A 19,733-nucleotide genomic window follows, 5' to 3' on the forward strand; every position below is an offset into this window, starting at 1 on the left:
TTTAATTTGTTTATGGATGGGGTTGTAAGGGAGGTAAATGCAAGAGTTTTGGAAAGAGGGGCAAGTATGAAGTCTGTTGGGGATGAGAGAGCTTGGGAAGTGAGTCAGTTGTTGTTCGCTGATGATACAGCGCTGGTGGCTGATTCATGTGAGAAACTGCAGAAGCTGGTGACTGAGTTTGGTAAAGTGTGTGGAAGAAGAAAGTTGAGAGTAAATGTGAATAAGAGCAAGGTTATTAGGTACAGTAGGGGTGAGGGTCAAGTCAATTGGGAGGTGAGTTTGAATGGAGAAAAACTGGAGGAAGTGAAGTGTTTTAGATATCTGGGAGTGGATCTGTCAGCGGATGGAACCATGGAAGCGGAAGTGGATCATAGGGTGGGGGAGGGGGCGAAAATTTTGGGAGCCTTGAAAAATGTGTGGAAGTCGAGAACATTATCTCGGAAAGCAAAAATGGGTATGTTTGAGGGAATAGTGGTTCCAACAATGTTGTATGGTTGCGAGGCGTGGGCTATGGATAGAGATGTGCGCAGGAGGATGGATGTGCTGGAAATGAGATGTTTGAGGACAATGTGTGGTGTGAGGTGGTTTGATCGAGTAAGTAACGTAAGGGTAAGAGAGATGTGTGGAAATAAAAAGAGCGTGGTTGAGAGAGCAGAAGAGGGTGTTTTGAAATGGTTTGGGCACATGGAGAGAATGAGTGAGGAGAGATTGACCAAGAGGATATATGTGTCGGAGGTGGAGGGAACGAGGAGAAGAGGGAGACCAAATTGGAGGTGGAAAGATGGAGTGAAAAAGATTTTGTGTGATCGGGGCCTGAACATGCAGGAGGGTGAAAGGAGGGCAAGGAATAGAGTGAATTGGAGTCATGTGGTATACAGGGGTTGACGTGCTGTCAGTGGATTGAATCAGGGCATGTGAAGCGTCTGGGGTAAACCATGGAAAGCTGTGTAGGTATGTATATTTGCGTGTGTGGACGTGTGTATGTACATGTGTATGGGGGGGGGGGGTTGGGCCATTTCTTTCGTCTGTTTCCTTGCGCTACCTCGCAAACGCGGGAGACAGCGACAAAGTATAAAAAAAAAAAAAAAAAAAAAAAAAAAAAAAATATGATATATCCCTGGGGATAGGGGAGCAAGAATACTTCCCACGTATTCCCTGCGGGTCGTAGGAGGCGACTAAAAGGGGAGGGAGCGGGGAGCTGGAAATCCTCCCCTCTCGTTTTTTTTTTTAATTTTCCAAAAGAAGGAATAGAGAATTGGGCCAGGTGAGGGTAGTCCCTCAAAGGCCCAGTCCTCTGTTCTTAACGCTACCTCGCTAATGCAGGAAATGGCGAATAGTTTGAAAGAAAAGAAAGATGAGTGGATGGGCCATTCTTGTCTGTTTCCTGGCACCACCTTGCTGAAGTGGGAAACAGTGATCAAGTATGACAAATAAATAGATAAATGTATACACAACCTCTATATCACTTAACACCCATTTTCTATATCGTTATCCAATGTTCAGTGTGCTACAGTAAAATATGAGCTTTCATACCTACAAAAACATTTCTAATTTTCTTTTTAAAATGTAAAAAGGTATTTCAATTGAGACAAAAGTCTCTATTCATACCACTTTTATACAAAAAATGCCTTCAGTGAACTGGATCCTCCATCACTTCTTTAACATCAACCAGTACATCTGAAATATCCCTAGCCCTAATCAAAACTCACCACATCTATCAAACTCTTCCAAGGTTTACCTCTCTTCCTTGTACCTTCTCCTGTAATACAAAATACCTTCTTGACCAGCACACTATCTACCATGCATTCTATATAACCATAACATTCCTATCTACCATGCATTCTACATAATTATAACATTTAAAAAAATACTTTCATTCATACACTTTTCTAATAACTTCACACTACATAATCTTCTCATATCTTCCTTCTATCCATTTTGTCTATCCATCCATCCATCCATCCATCTATCTGTACATCGTTATTACTTGAATTCCAGTCAAGTGGAGTAGGTAAAGCCTCCGCAACACCTCACACACACATCCTTAACCCATGTCTGGTGTCAGAATGAAACATAAGCTTCTAAACTTTTAAAGGTGCTTCTTATTTTTTTCACTTTACATACCAAATTAATTTTCTAAGTGAGACCAGTGTCTCCATTCCTACTAACTCCATACGAGAGGGCAATGCTTCCACTGTATCCAATCCATAATCATTATTCTAAAATCTTCATCTGAAGTACCCCTAACCCTAATCGCTATATCCAACTATTTCTCCATACTCTACTTCTTGTTTCCTCTACTGTGCTTCTATACATCTTCTTAGCCAGCCTATTATCAGCCATATTTTCTACATGACCACATCAGCTGAAGACTTTCACCCATGCTCCTTTCAACCCTTAACATCACATAACCTTTTCATCTTCATTCTATACATCTGCTTAATATCATTATTCAATTTCCAAGTTCATGATTAGATCAGGTATATGCAGCCTCTGCAACATCACTTACACATATCTTCACCCCATGTACAGTGCAATACACTTAAATACGGACATCCATTTAAAATTAGTTAATTATTTTTCACTTTACACATTAAGGTAATTTGTAAAGTTTGACCAAATTTTCCAATTATACCATCTCCATGAACTAAATCCTTCCACTCAATGCAATACCCAGTCAATCCTCTGATAAGTTCATCTAAAACATCAACATCCCTAATCAATTCTCCCTCCACATTCAGCCATTTCTTACATGATCTACTTCCTCTCCCTCTACTTTCTACTGTATAACAATACACATCTTTAAGGAACCTATTACTTGCCATATGTTCAACGAGACCATAGCAACATAAAAACTCTCAGTCATGCACTTTGGGTTCAGTATGATGGGGCAGTTGTGATAAGAGGTAGCTGTATGGTGATCCAATGTATCTAAAAACTCACAACTGTCATAAAACAATAACAATACAAGGTACAGTGTTATATGTTTTCACAAATATTCAGTAAGCTCTGATGAAACATTACAACAAGCATCATAACAAAGATTACAATAAAAGTATCAATAATTATTCAAGTTACTTACAACAAAAGCATAGTTGGTAAGAATGTCAGCCTCTACAACATTGCCAAATGCTTCAAAGAGACTTTTTAGCTCCTGACGTTTGGACTCCCTATGTACATTGCCAACAAAGATTTTGGTTGTTTGGTTACTACTCTTTTTCGCACGAGTTGAGGCCTCGACAACCATTGGCTGAAAATAAATGCCCGATACTGATCTTAAAAATAAGGCTTCAAAACTAATCCTGCAATTCACATCTTATAATCTAAAAGAAACTGTACAATGCAACACACGTAAAGAAACTAACACTCAGCACTTCAAAATTAGTTTTTGTTAAATGAAACTTTTCTCTGTACCTTCATAACAGTGAGTTAGGAGGGTTACCTTTAGTCTCGCCAAGTGAAACATGGTTGGCCAACCTAGGGCAAAACAAATCCTTAATAACAGTGAGTTAGGAGGGTTACCTTTAGTCTCACCAAGTGAAACTTGGTTGGCCAACCTAGGGCAAAACAAATCCAACTATATACAGGTACACCACTGAATTTCTGGCAACTGATGGTTCGGCACCTCCTTTAATCCACATAAAATTATGTGGGGAACTTCAAATAACCGCGGCCACCGGACTAGTTTACTGGGCGGCCACAGATGGCGTTGAGTGAAAGGCGCACTTATTTACATTCGTTATACTGCACTTGTTGGTGGTGATACTGCAATTCTGTGAGATTCTTAGCATATTTTGCTTAAATCTAACCCTAGCTATGGCTTCTAAGACATATGAGAATGTCAGTCCTGGTGTCAAACGTAAACACCAGTCCATACAGATCCAAGATAAAGTAGAAATGTTGAAAAAAATGGACCGTGGTGTTTTGGTGTGTAAGCTGTGTGACATCTACAGTATTGGTTCATCAACTGTTTATGATATAAAGAAGCATAGGGATGATATATTGAAATTCTATGCAGACAGTGATTCCAAGAAGCAAATTATGAAAATCGTGAGAGCACTGAGCACGATCAAGTGATGATGGAATAGTTTTGACAGCATCTTAGTGATGGAGTGGACTTATCAGGAAGCATGATAATGGACCAGGCTAAGTTGTTCCATAAAGAACATGAATTACAACATGAGCGAGACTATAGTGAAGGATGGCTTCAAAGATTCAAGAAGCGTCATGGAATTTCTAGGAATAAAGTGTGTGGAGACAAGCGGTCTGCAAATCACGAAGGAGCTGCCAAGTACATGGATGAATCTGTGAAACTCATAGCTGATGAGCAACTCAATCCTGAGCAGATGTATAATGAGGAAAAAACTGCATTATTCTAGCGATGCACACCTAGGAAAACGCTAACAACAGAAGACAAAGAAGACCCTACAGGATTCAAACAATCTAAGGACAGACTTACCATCTTAGGGTGCTCAAACGTTTAATATTTGTTTAATTCAAATTTCTAGCAGTCCATGGTATACTTTAGACACATGGGAGATGAATAACTTGTGGGTTAGAGGTGTGTTGATGAATTATCATTACTTGACCACGGTTGGTCCAGCAAAATGGTTAATCCGGCAATGCTTTGGAACCAAGAGTGCCGGAAAATCGGTGGTGTACCTGTACTTAAATGACCCTTGTTAACTTAACCACCCATAACCCAGTTGCTTTAATTTTCTCACTTTAATCTATAAAATGCTAATCAGTTTGCTTTTCTTTATACTTGTCTGCCATTTCCTGCATTTGTAAGGCAGCGCTTGGAATAGACAAAGAAAAACCTCAATTGCTCACATCCATTCTCTAGTTGTCACATGTAATGCACCGAAACCATAGCCCCCATCCACAGCCAGGCCCTACAGACATTTTCATGATTTCCCCCCAGCTGCTTTAAATGCCCTGGTTCAGTCCACTGACAGCACGTTGACCACTGTATACCACATACCACATCACTCTAATTCATTGTTATCCCAAGCAAGCCCCAAGGATTCAAAGTTTTTCACTCATCCATCCCTCTATCCCCAATTTGGTCTCCCCTTCTCCTTACTGCCCTTCCAATTCTGACACATATATCCTCTTTGTCAACCTCTCCTCACACTTTCTCTCCAAATGTCCAAATCATTTCAGCACACCTTTTTTAGCTCTCTTACAATTACCATATCACTCTCTTATACTTTTATTACTTAACTTGATCCAACCATCTAACAGCACAAAATGTTCTCTATATCTATATCTCTGATGCCTGTTCCCTTTGAGATTTCCCTTGAGGGGGTAGCCAAGGCATAAGGGTTTCCATAACTGTTGAACTCCATTGCTGATTCTTAGTCTTCAGTGCCTTATCTTTAACAAGCAATGGCTGAAGGCAACTCTAGCAGTGTTTGTAGAAGCTCCTTCCTAATGTTCTTACAAAATACTACTATGCAATATGTCTACTTAATATTCCTGCCTAATACTGCAACCTAATATTTCTACCAGTGAAGTGCAAACTTACTATGCAGCCATCACTAACCCCCCCAATACCCAGGTGCATACTACTGGTGATATACCTCTCTGGTCGGTGGCTGCCAACCATCTATATTTCATTTCCACTGTATTCACCCTCCTCTGCACATCCTCATCTGCAGCCCATTTTTCTGATCCATACAACATCTTTGGGACTGCTATATCTTTAAACATACCCATTTCACCCTCCCAGCTAACACCTCTTTCCACATATCCCTAAATGCTCAGAGAACCTTTGCCCCTCACCCACCCTATGAGTCATTTCCACTTTTAAGGTTTATTTGTTGCTTTGTCCACTCCCAGGTATCTAAAACACTTCACTTCCTCTAGATTTTTTCCATTCAAACTCAAATCCAACTAACCTGTCCCTCATCCCTGCTAAACCTGATAACCTTGCTTTTATTCACATTTACTTTCAACATCATCCTTTCACACACTCTCCTAAACTCAGGCACTAACTTTTGGAGTTTTTCACTTAATCTGCTACCAGTTCTGTCATCAGAAAACAACAAATGACATACTTTCCAGGCCCTCTTACCCTTTACAGACTGCATACTTGCCCCTATCTTTAAGACTCTTACATTTACTTCCCTCACCATTACATCCATAAACAATTCACCAACCATGGTGATAACACACATCCTTGTCACAGACCATCCTTCACCTGGAACAACTCACTCCTCTCTCTACCTGCTCACAATTATGCCTTACACCCTTGATAAAAACTTCTCACTAGTTCTAGTTGCCTTCCTACTAAACCATATATTCATAAGACCTTCCACAAGACATCTCTATCATATGCTTCCTTCAGCTCTGTAAATGCCACCTACAAATCATATTGTTTCTCTAAGAATTTTTCATACAAATTCTTTGAAGCAAACACCTAATCAACATATCCTTTACTGCTCCTGAAACCACAGTTCCTCTCCAATCTGATGATCTGTACAAGCCTTCACTCTCTCAAATCACTAATCTCCTATACAACTTTCCAGGTATACTCAGCATAATTATACCTCTGCTGTTTGAACACTCACCTTTGTTCCCCTTGCCATTATGCAGTAACACTGTACATGCATCTGCCAACCCTCAAGTATCTCATCATGATTAATATATAGTAACTAATCAACAACACGGTCATCCCATTTAGAAATTCAACTGCAATACCATACACTCCAAGTACCTTGCAACATTTTACCACCCCCTTCTCTCCTTAACAAACCAATTTCCATAATTTTCTCACTTCTCGATCTAAGCACCCTACTTCTGCCAACCTATCATCAAACACATTTAGTGAGCCCAAGCCTCACAACCATATAACACTGTGTTGGAACCACTATTCCTTCAGACATATCCATTTTTGCTCTCCAAGACAATGTTCTTGCCTTCCACACATTCTTCAACACTCCCAGAACCTTCGCCCCCTCCCCCACCCTGTGACTCACTTCCACTTCCATGGTTCCATCCGCTACTAAATCTACTCCTAGATATCTAAAACACTTTACTTCCTCCAGTTTTTCTCCATTCAAACTTACCTCCCAATTTACTTGTCCCTCAACCCTACTGAATCTAATAACCTTGCTCTTATTCACATTTACTCTTGGCTTTCTTCTTTCACACACTTTACCAAACTCAGTCACCAACTTATGCAGTTTCTCACACGAATCAGCCACCAGCGCTGTATCATCAGCGAACAACAACTGACTCACTTCCCAAGCCCTCTCATCCACAACAGACTCCATACTTGCCCCTCTCTCCAAAACTCTTGCATTCACCTCCCTAACAACCCCATCATAAACAAATTAAACAACCATGGAGACATCACGCACCCCTGCCGCAAACTGACATTCACTGGGAACCAACCACTCTCCTCTTTTGCTATTCATACACATGCCTTACATCCTTTATAAAAACATTTCACTGTTTCTAGCAACTTACCTCAATGTTGGTTAGTGAAGAAAATATTTTTTGTCAAATTTCTACGTTATATTAGTCAAACATTCTATGGAAAAATCATGTCTGAAAATTCTGAAATGCTGAGACATAATATGTTTGTATGGGATTGTTTTTTCTTAGATCTTTTGATGTCAGATGTTTGCAAAGACAAAATGGGGATACTAAGAATTCTTATATTCTACTGTTCCAAGCAGCTTACCCATTCTCTTAACATTACTTAATAGTTTCCTTCTAAGTGTGAAGCAAGCTAAGTTAGTATGCAGGAGCAACAGTGGTACTACAGCCACTGGCAGGCCCAGCTGAGAAGGCCAATAAAGCCTTCATTAGACAAGTTATAAAAAAATCTGATCCAGGGTAAATAAGGAAACAAATAACCCATCTAGCTATAAAATGTATTACCATTAACTTTGATCCCAATTCCATGGGGCAGATCCAATGTAGACACACTCTTTGTTCACTCATAAGCATCCTCAAATAATGTCCATTGTATCTAAGTCAAACATAAGCTTAACAGATCTGTCTGCCAACATCTGTTCCTAATTCCATGGTATGAAACAGATACATGCAACCTCTTAAAGAATTTATGCACATCTTCACCCCATGCTCAGTATGTTCATGAAAAACACAAATTATACATAAGTGCTTCTACCTGCTCACTCTGCATATCAAAGTGATTTAAAATGCAAGATCATTATCTTCCCAGTTACATTTCAGACGTAGAAAAATAAAATATGGCATCTTTCAAATCAAATATATACATGTATTTCATAAGGTGGTATGAATATGAATCAAAATAAAAGACTTCACTACCTTTCCACGAAGCATATGACCATTCAGTGCTTCAATAGCTGCCTGGCCCTCCTCTTCCTTTTCCATGTGGACAAAGCCATAGTTTTTCACTACATCTGCCTCAACAACTTTACCATGAGCTTCAAAGAGTTCTCGAATGTCTGCACCTGTAGCATAGTCACTTAGGTTTCCCACAAATATCTTGAATGTGTCACCTCGTTCATGCACCTTAGTTGAGCCCTAGAGAAATATTTGTTTCAATCTCCTTATATAATTCAACAAAACATAACTCAAATACTAAAACAGAATAAAGTGAGAAAAATATTGTAGTGCCATATAGCATCATTGAATCTTTCACAAAAAAAATCAAATTTTAAGGGGTATTTTGCAAGTGTTGATATCAAAGAAATAATCAAAATATGTATTGTTTTATCAGAAAACCCTGTTTGATTCCATTAACACTTTTTTGACATGACACAAAATGATCTACTACACATCCTGAAAGTCTTAGTTTAAAAGCATAGGTAATAGCAAAATTCCTCTTATTACATTACCCCAGATGCTTCACATGCCTTGGTTCAATCCACTGACAGCAGGTCGGCCCCGGTATACCACATCGCTCCAATTCACTCTATTCCTTGCATGCCTCTCACCCTCCTGTATGTTCAGGCCCTGTATGTGGGTGGGTTGGGCCATTCTTTCGTCTGTTTCCTTCCACAACCTCACTAACGCGGAACACGGCGACTAAGAATTATACATAAATAAATAAATAAATAAATATTCTTATTCATTTATCTATTCTACTTTGTCGCTTTCTACCGCGTTAGCGAGGTAGCGCAAGGAAACAGACGAAAGAATGGCCCAACCCACCCACATACACATGTACATACATACATGTCCACACACGCAAATATACATACCTATACATCTCAACGTATACATATATATATACACACAGACATATACATATATACACATGTACATAATTCATACTGTCTGCCTTTATTCATTCCCATCACCACCCCGCCACACATGAAATAACAACCCCCCGCATGTGCGCAAGGTAGCGCTAGGAAAAAGACAACAAAGGCCACATTCCTTCACACTCAGTCTCTAGCTGTCATGTAATAAAGCACCGAAACCACAGCTCCCTTTCCATATCCAGGTCCCACAGAACTTTCCATGGTTTACCCCAGATGCTTCACATGCCCTGGTTCAATCCATTGACAGCACGTTGACCCCGGTATACCACATCATTCCAATTCACTCTATTCCTTGTACGCCTTTCACCCTCCAGTATGTTTAGTCCCTGATCACTCAAAATCTTTTTCAGCCCATCTTTCCACCTCCAATTTGGTCTCCCACTTCTCGTTCCCTCCACCTCTGACACATATATCCTCTTTGTCAATCTTTCCTCACTCATTCTCTCCATGTGACCAAACCATTTCAGAACACCCTCTTCTGCTCTCTCAACCACACTCTTTTTATTACCACACGTCTCTCTTACCCTTTCATTACTTACTTAGGTAATAGTTGGTAAGCAGCCAACGACCAGGGAGGTATATTACCAGTACTACCCGCATGGGTATCAGGAAGATTAGTGATTGCTGCATCGTAAGCCAGCAATTCATTGGTTATCAAGTTGCAATCCTCTGATCCAGGTAACTGTCTTTTCTTTCTGCCTCAAGTAAATGTGGACTGCTGGCATTCTGTCCAAAAACATACAAAATATCTCTCCAAGTCACACGCAACACATGACAACACTTAACTCACGAATCTCATTCTTCAGATTTCCTGTGGTGAGTGCTATGTGCTAGCCCTGCCTTTTGGCAAAATGGTAAGAGCAACTGATAGAAGTAGTAGGTACGAACATTTAGGTTAGACTATTATGTAGAAACATTAGGAAGAAGTACTCAGTAGAAACATTAGGTAGTAGTAGTCAGTAGGAACATTAGGTGGAAGCCTCTGCAAGTACAGTGGAAGAGTGGCCCTCTGCTAATGGCCTATCAAGGGTGAGGCACTAAAGGCTAAGATGTGGCACTGGAGTTCAATAATTACAGAGACTATTGCCATGGCCTCCCTCTTGAGAGAGTTCCAGAAGGGAACAGGCATAAGAGATACAGAAAGAGATGGACACACATATACACTATTTATTTTATTTATTTTGCTTTGTCGCTGTCTCCCGCGTTTGCGAGGTAGCGCAAGGAAACAGACGAAAGATATGGCCCAACCCACCCCCATACACATGTATATACATACATGTCCACACACGCAAATATACATACCTATACATCTCAATGTACACATATATATACACACACAGACACATACATATATACCCATGCACACAATTCACACTGTCTGCCTTTATTCATTCCCATCGCCACCTCGCCACATATGGAATACCATCCCCCTCCCCCCTCATGTGTGCGAGGTAGCACTAGGAAAAGACAACAAAGGCCCCATTCGTTCACACTCAGTCTCTAGCTGTCAAGCAATAATGCCCGAAACCACAGCTCCCTTTCCACATCCAGGCCCCACACAACTTTCCACGGTTTACCCCAGACGCTTCACATGCCCTGATTCAATCCACTGACAGCACGTCGACCCCGGTATACCACATCGATCCAATGCACTCTATTCCTTGCCTGCCTTTCACACTCCTGCATGTTCAGTCCCCGATCACTCAAAATCTTTTTCACTCCATCTTTCCACCTCCAATTTGGTCTCCCACTTCTCGTTCCCTCCAACTCCGACACATATATCCTCTTGGTCAATCTTTCCTCACTCATTCTCTCCATGTGACCAAACCATTTCAAAACACCCTCTTCTGCTCTCTCAACCACGCTCTTTTTATTTCCACACATCTCTCTTACCCTTACGTTACTTACTCGATCAAACCACCTCACACCACACACTGTCCTCAAACATCTCATTTCCAGCACATCCACCCTCCTGCGCACAACTCTATCCATAGCCCACGCCTCGCAACCAGACAACATTGTTGGAACCACTATTCCTTCAAACATACCCATTTTTGCTTTCCGAGATAATGTTCTCGACTTCCACACATTCTTCAATGCTCCCAGGATTTTCGCCCCCTCCCCCACCCTATGATTCACTTCCGCTTCCATGGTTCCATCCGCTGCCAGATCCACTCCCAGATATCTATAACACTTTACTTCCTCCAGTTTTTCTCCATTCAAACTTACCTCCCAATTGACTTGACCCTCAACCCTACTGTACCTAATAACCTTGCTCTTATTCACATTTACTCTTAACTTTCTTCTTTCACACACTTTACCAAACTCAGTCACCAGCTTCTGCAGTTTCTCACATGAATCAGCCACCAGCACTGTATCATCAGCGAACAACAACTGACTCACTTCCCAAGCTCTCTCATCCACAACAGACTTCATACTTGCCCCTCTTTCCAAAACTCTTGCATTCACCTCCCTAACAACCCCATCCATAAACAAATTAAACAACCATGGAGACATCACACACCCCTGCCGCAAACCTACATTCACTGAGAACCAATCACTTTCCTCTCTTCCTACACGTACACATGCCTTACATCCTCGATAAAAACTTTTCACTGCTTCTAACAACTTGCCTCCCACACCATATATTCTTATCACCTTCCACAGAGCATCTCTATCAACTCTATCATATGCCTTCTCCAGATCCATAAATGCTACATACAAATCCATTTGCTTTTCTAAGTATTTCTCACATACATTCTTCAAAGCAAACACCTGATCCACACATCCTCTACCACTTCTGAAACCACACTGCTCTTCCCTAATCTGATGCTCTGTACATCCCTTCACCCTCTCAATCAATACCCTCCCATATAATTTACCAGGAATACTCAACAAACTTATACCTCTGTAATTTGAGCACTCACTCTTATCCCCTTTGCCTTTGTACAATGGCACTATGCACGCATTCCGCCAATCCTCAGGCACCTCACAATGAGTCATACATATATTAAATAACCTTACCAACCAGTCAACAATACAGTCACCCCCTTTTTTAATAGATTCCACTGCAATACCATCCAAACCTGCTGCCTTGCCGGCTTTCATCTTCCGTAAAGCTTTTACTACCTCTTCTCTGTTTACCAAATCATTTTCCCTAACCCTCTCACTTTGCACACCACCTCGACCAAAACACCCTATATCTGCCACTCTATCATCAAACACATTCAACAAACCTTCAAAATACTCACTCCATCTCCTCACATCACCACTACTTGTTATCACCTCCCCATTAGTGCCCTTCACTGAAGTTACCATTTGCTCCCTCATCTTATGCACTTTATTTACCTCCTTCCAGAACATCTTTTTATTCTCCCTAAAATTTAATGATATTCTCTCACCCCAACTCTCATTTGCCCTCTTTTTCACCTCTTGCACCTTTCTCTTGACCTCCTGTCTCTTTCTTTTATACATCTCCCACTCAATTGCATTTTTTCCCTGAAAAAAAAAAATGCAATTGAGTGGGAGATGTATACAAGAAAGAGACAGGAGGTCAAGAGAAAGGTGTAAGAGGTGAAAAAGAGGGCATATACACACATGTACATATTCATACTTACTCGTCTTCATTCATTTGTGGTGCCACCCCACCAAACAGAAAACAGCAGTGCCACCCCCTGCATCAACGAGGTAGCACCAAGAAACATGAAAAAAGGCCACACCTACTCACACTCATTCTCTAGCTTTCATTTGTAAAGCACCAAAACCATAGCTTCCAATCCACATCCAGGCCCTACAGACCTTTCCATGGTTACCCAAGATGTTTCACATGCCATGGTTCAGTCCACAACAAACTAAGGACAACATATAACAGTCCACTCAGAACAATCACTAGTTGCCTAGTAACTGTAAAACACTCACCACCTAGAGACTGAAACAAAGATCTTCTCAATACAATCCCACCCAAAACATGCTTGGCTCTCAATTCTATGCAAGAGTGATAAGCCCCTCAAACCTAAACCACTCCGAAGAAAAATAAAAAGTTCATCACTACCTCACACATCACCAACCTCTACTTAAAGATCTCCTGACCCCTAACAAACATAACAGACAAAACACATACACATTGAAATAATGTGTCAAGCACTAAACTGCCTACTCAACTCACTCTTAAAACTCTAACCCATCAGACATACATCCATCAGAAACACACAAACTTCAGAAAAACATGAATCACACTTTCCCATCTATGCTCTGGACATCATCCATCCCTCTAACACTACAACTACAAACACCATTTCAACATATCCTAAAAATTTTCATGCCAATGATGCAACTTCCACAATGAAGACACAATACAGTCAAACAGTACATTAAAAATGCAAACACATATGTGAAATTACTTTTAAATAGTAAAAAGACAGGCACTTACAAAAGTTATAACAAATTATCATTACTTTAAATTTGTATCACACAATCTCGCACTGAGAAAGCAATTTATAATACAGACTATCAGAATGTTGAACTTCATAATGACCATTACCTCCTCATTTCTGGAGTCCTTGTTTGAAATGACAGCTTCTTTCTTTGCACGAGAAGAGGTTTGAACAACCATTGGCTAAAAAAAAAAAATACATGTTAATCATCTCCAAATCACATCTGTCTTAGAATCTGAGTGAACTAATGATATAAAAGAGAAATATTAATAAGGCCAAACATCTTTAAGAACAACAAGAAAAAAAAAATTCCATGCATCAGACTTAACTTTCCAACTACAATCAACTGCAAAAACAATGCAGACTGACTTGTCAGTTTAGGCTCTGACTAACATCATTTGGAAACCAAATACATGGCACAGAATTACAGCAGTCAAAAGAGGGTGTGCTAAAATGTTTTATACATACAGAGAGGATGAGTGAGGAGAAGCAAAAAGGGTAGACATGCTCTGATTGGAGGAAGTAAGATAGGGGAGATTAGTCTTAATTCTATCCCTTGCATGCCTTGCACCCTCCTCCATGTTAAGGTCCCAAGCTTTCAAAGCATCCTTTACTCCATCCTTCCATCTCATCCTCGGTTTCATTCTTTTCCTTGTTCCTTTTGCTTCTAACACATATCCCTTAGTCAATCTTTCCTTATTCATCCTGTCCATAATTCCAAGCCATTTCAGCACATCCACTTCAGCTCTCATAAACATATTCCTCTTACGACCACACATCTCTTCATTACCTATCATTTCTTATTCAATTAGCCCTCTTTACACCACATAACTGTCCTCACACATTTAATATCCAACAAACTCACCTTATCCTTTACATTTCTAATTTAATGCCCATGCGTGAGCTCACATCCATACTGCACCGACTGGACTACTATACCATCAAACATCACCCTCTTTAATAACCCTCTTTACCTCAACAGACAGTGACCTGCTTTCCCATACATTTCTCAATGTACCCAAGACCTTTGCCCCCCTCACCCTAGGCTCACTTCAGCTCTTGAGGTTCTATTCACTGCCACATCTACCATAAGGTATATAAAACACTTCACTCCCTTAAAGTCCTCTCCATTCAAACTCACTCCAAATAATCAGTATCTTTTTGCTGCTAAACCTAATAACCTTGCTTTTGTTCATATTTACCCTCAAATTCTCTCCTTTCACACACAATCTCAAACTCATACAAAGTTTCTCCAGTTTCTCACTTGAACCTGTCACCAGTGCCACTTCACCAACAAGCAACTACTGACTCACCTCCCAAGTCCCCAACCCCTAACAGACTGCATACCTGCTCCTAACTGCAAGATCCTTGCATCTACCTCCCTCATCTCCCCATTAATAAAGATTTTAAGGAGCTATGGCGAAATTATACACCTTCACCTGGAACCAATCCTCCTCTCTAACCCGTCTGCACATGCCTCAATCTCTCAATAAAAACTCCTTACCGTTTCTCAGAGTTTCCCTCCATGTTGTATAACCATAACACCTTCCACAAGGCATCTCTATCACCTCTATTGTATGCTGTCTCCAGATTCATAAATGCCATACACATATCCTCTATCATTCCTGAAACCACACTGCTCTTCCCCAGTCTGATATTCTGTGCATGCCACCACCCTCTTAATTACCATTCTTCAGCACAACATGCAAAGGATACTAAAAAACTTACACCTCTGTAATTCAAACACTCATCTTTGTCTCACTTTTCATTATACAATAACATGATAAAGGCATTCTGCCAATTCCATGATCCATACACACTGTGAAAATACTAACAAACCAATCAGCAACACAGTCACCTCCTTTCTTACAAAATTCAACTGTAGAACCATCCACTCCAGCTGACTTGCCACATATCATTATTTGCAAGGCTTTCACAACCTCTTCTGTCTTCACCACACCATTTGTCATAACTCTCTTACTTCACACGCCTCCTCAACTCCAAACACCCTTCATTTTCTACCCTATCATCATATACATTCAACATCCTTCAGTGTACTCAATCTATCTCCTCTTCAACTCAACACTGCCTGTTACTATATCCCATTTGTTCTCTTGTTTTTCCTCATTCCATTAACCTTCCAAAACATCTTATTCTACCTAAAATATGCTGATATTCACTCACTTCAACTTGACCTCTTGCTGCTTTCTCTTGTAAATCTTTCAACAACTGGCACTCTTCCTCTGTAAATACCACCCATATACTTTTCCTTTCTCTTTCACAAGCAACTTTAATTTTTCATCCCATCACTCACTACCTTTTTTCATCATACCCATCTCCCATCTTCTGCATAAAACACACTTCTCTTGCATATGCCACACTGCTTCCCTATAAACCTTCCATTCCTCAACCACTCCCTAGCTTTGTTTACCCTCACCTTTTGCTATTTTCCACTCATTCCTCTACCACTCCCCTAGCTTTGTTTACCCTCACTTTTTGCCATTTTCCACTCAATCTCTTCCAGTATGTCTTCACACAAGTCTCCTTTCTGAGCTCACCTACTTTTACCACCCTCTTCTCACTCACATCATTTTCTCTTTTCCAAAAACCTCTACAAATTTTTACCCTTGCCTCTACTCGGTAATAGCAGACATCTCACCAGCTGCCCTACTTAATAGATTCACATCCAAGAGTCTCTCTTCTGCATTTCTTTTTATGTTGAAGGCTCCAGTCATGGACCATAGTCCTCATCAAGGACAGGAATTAATTGAAATAAAGAGAAGATTATGAGAGGGAAATGTAAAATACAAAAAATAGTATCTACAAATTTTGGAGGAAGTGAAAAACCTGTCTTTTAAAATGTGCCAGGTCATAGTTACGGGGAAAGACATGAAAGGGTAGAGAGTTCCAAAGCTTTGAGGTATGGGGAAAGAAACAATTATCAAAATGGTCGAGTTGCCAGTGGCAATACAGTAATCATGTGACGCAGCAGCTTGCTGAGTATTGCGTGATCTGGCTACTGGTGGGGGCATACAAGCAGCCAGTTCTTGGGAGCAAACACCAAAACAATACCTATAGAAGAGGAAAACTGGGCCAACATTGCAGTGTACAGCAAGAGGGTCAAGTTTTGACATTAGCCTGGGAGAGTTTAAAAGTCAGATTGCTTTCAATTCAACTCAATCAAGTAAGGATGCAGAGCTAAACTGCCCTAGATGAGAGAGCAATTGTTCAGGAGAAAAGAAATTTTGGCACCTAAACAGGAATACTAGTTTCTCAGAGCCAGACTCAGCTATTTCTGTAATGTGGGTTTCCAAGAAAGAGTGGATAGTGCTACAAAACCAAATATGTTCACTGAGTCAAGAGGTGGAATCACATCTGTCAAAGGAGAGAAGTTGTGAGGAATTTTCAATAGATAGATGGGAAGAATCTAGGTCATGGAGGCCTTAAACTTAGCCAGATTTCATCTACCCCACTGATACATCCTGTCCAAGTCTGAGTTTACTGAGGAAGTTGTGTTGAGATGAAACACAGATCACATGAGAGAGGAAGGAGTAGAAATAAAGGATGTGGAGGAATGCATAGCTGAGTCATCAGCATATGAGTACATTTGGCTCTTTGTGGATGAGAGGAAATCGTTAATAAAAAGGAGAAAAAGTGTATTGGGACAGAACAGAACCTTGGGAAACACAGCTGCTGACAGAGAAAGCAGGGAGGTTGATCCATTTACAACCATCCAGATAGATCAACCAGAGGGGAAGCTAGATATGAGGGAGCAAAGTGAGGAAGAGAAGCCAAAAGAGGGGAGCTTTGAGAAGAGACTCAGACACCACACCCAATCAAAAGCTTCAGAAATGTTAAGGGGAGCTGATGACCAGACATTGGTAAGTTATAAAAGAACATAATCTTAAGACAGGAAAGAATATCACCAATGGATCTCACCTTGTAAGCCATACTGGTGATCAGAGAGAAGACAGTAAAACTCAAAATATCTAAGGATATGGGAGTTGAAGAGGGATTCAAAGACTTTGGAAATGGCAGATATTATGTAATCCAATAATGCCTGCTTACCATCTTTTCTACTCACCCACATATGTATGACTCTTTTCAAACCATACTTTCCAAATTACCAGTACTTTTTCAGCACACAACTTCATCAGCTGTCTACCACTTTCATTCGACTCACTGAATACCCATATCAACAAATTACACCTTCAACTGTCACATTACTTACTTTAAAATTTCAAACATCCATCACTAAAACTCAAGTCTCCTGTATCAAAACTCCTGACACAGCCACTCAGCTGATCACAAAACACTCAACTCTCTTCATCATCCTTCTCATGGCCAGGTGCACAAGCAGAAATAATTAATCATTTCTGATTATCCACTTTCATTCTTACACACATAAGAGAGGATCTCATTCCCTTACACTCTTCAAACTTCCACAATTCCTCCTTCTACAGTAAAGCTACCCTTTCCTAAACTCTCAACTTCACAATAATGTATATTTATATATATTTATTTTATATATATTTATTTTTTTTTTTTTTTTTTTAAACTTTCCAAAAGAAGGAACAGAGAAGGGGGCCAGGTGAGGATATTCCCTCAAAGGCCCAGTCCTCTGTTCTTAACGCTACCTCGCTATCGCGGGAAATGGCGAATAGTATGAAAAAAAAAAAAATATATTTATTCATCACACTTGATCACCATTTCCCGCATCAGTGAGGTAGTGCCAGGAAACAAACAAAGAACAACCCCACCCACTCATATACACACACACATACATATAAGTTTTGGCTCTGAGTGAAACGAAGCTCAAGGGTAAAGGGGAAGAGTGGTTTGGGAATGTCTTGGGAGTAAAGTCAGGGGTTAGTGAGACGACAAGAGCAAGGGAAGGAGTAGCAGTACTCCTGAAACAGGAGTTGTGGGAGTATGTGATAATATGTAAGAAAGTAAATTCTCAATTAATATGGGTAAAACTGAAAGTTGATGGAGTGAGATGGGTGATTATTGGTGCATATGCACCAGGTCATGAGAAGAAGATCATGAGAGGCAAGTGTTTTGGGAGCAGCTGAATGAGTGTGTTAGTGGTTTTGATGCACGAGACCGGGTTATAGTGATGGGTGATTTGAATGCAAAAGTGAGTAATGTGGCAGTTGAGGGAATAATTGGTATACATGGGGTGTTCAGTGTTGTAAATGGAAATGGTGAAGAGCTTGTACATTTATGTGCAGAAAAAGGACTAGTGATTGGGAATACCTGGTTTAAAAAGCGAGATATAAATAAGTAGGCATGTGTACGTGTAGGAAGAGAGGAAAGTGATTGGTTCTCAGTGAATGTAGGTTTGCAGCAGGGGTGTGTGATGTCTCCATGGTTGTTTAATTTGTTTATGGATGGGGTTGTTAGGGAGGTGAATGCAACAGTTTTGGAAAGAGGGGCAGGTATGAAGTCTGTTGGGGATGAGAGAGCTTGGGAAATGAGTCAGTTGTTGTTCGCTGATGATACAGCGCTGGTGGCTGGTTCATGTGAGAAACTGCAGAAGCTGGTGACTGAGTTTGGTAAAGTGTGTGAAAGAAGAAAGTTAAGAGTAAATGTGAATAAGAGCAAGGTTATTAGGTACAGTAGGGTTGAGGGTCAAGTCAATTGGGAGGTGAGTTTGAATAGAGAAAAACTGGAGGAAGTGAAGTGTTTTAGATATCTGGGAGTGGATCTGGCAGCAGATGGAACCATGGAAGCGGAAGTGGATCATAGGGTGGGGGAGGGGGCGAAAATTCTGGGAGCCTTGAAGACGGTGTGGAAGTCGAGAATATTATCTCAGAAAGCAAAAATGGGTATGTTTGAAGGAATAGTGGTTCCAACAATGTTGTATGGTTGCGAGGCGTGGGCTATGGATAGAGTGGTGCGCAGGAGGATGGATGTGCTGGAAATGAGATGTTTGAGGACAATGTGTGGTGTGAGGTGGTTTGATCGAGTAAGTAACGTAAGGGTAAGAGAGATGTGTGGAAATAAAAAGAGCGTGGTTGAGAGAGCAGAA

General features: G+C 40.5%; 1 protein-coding gene across 7 annotated transcripts in view; it reads right to left on the reverse strand.

Annotated features, from left to right (window-relative positions):
• The window catches only part of LOC139753122 (uncharacterized), a 122,428-nt gene that overhangs the window by 48,339 nt on the left and 54,356 nt on the right, over positions 1–19,733 (reverse strand). For 6 of the 7 annotated variants that reach the window (XM_071669225.1, XM_071669226.1, XM_071669228.1 and 3 more), the window contains 3 exons: positions 13,807–13,881; positions 8,305–8,523; positions 3,083–3,250 (listed from right to left, as the gene is read on the reverse strand). In XM_071669225.1, the coding sequence (XP_071525326.1) occupies positions 3,083–3,250; positions 8,305–8,523; positions 13,807–13,881 (462 nt within the window). The remainder of the gene's footprint in view (positions 1–3,082; positions 3,251–8,304; positions 8,524–13,806; positions 13,882–19,733) is intronic. The other variant, XM_071669230.1, reaches the window with a different exon arrangement.

This window comes from Panulirus ornatus, chromosome 14 (genome assembly GCF_036320965.1).
Source record: "Panulirus ornatus isolate Po-2019 chromosome 14, ASM3632096v1, whole genome shotgun sequence".
Taxonomy (NCBI): domain Eukaryota; kingdom Metazoa; phylum Arthropoda; class Malacostraca; order Decapoda; family Palinuridae; genus Panulirus; species Panulirus ornatus.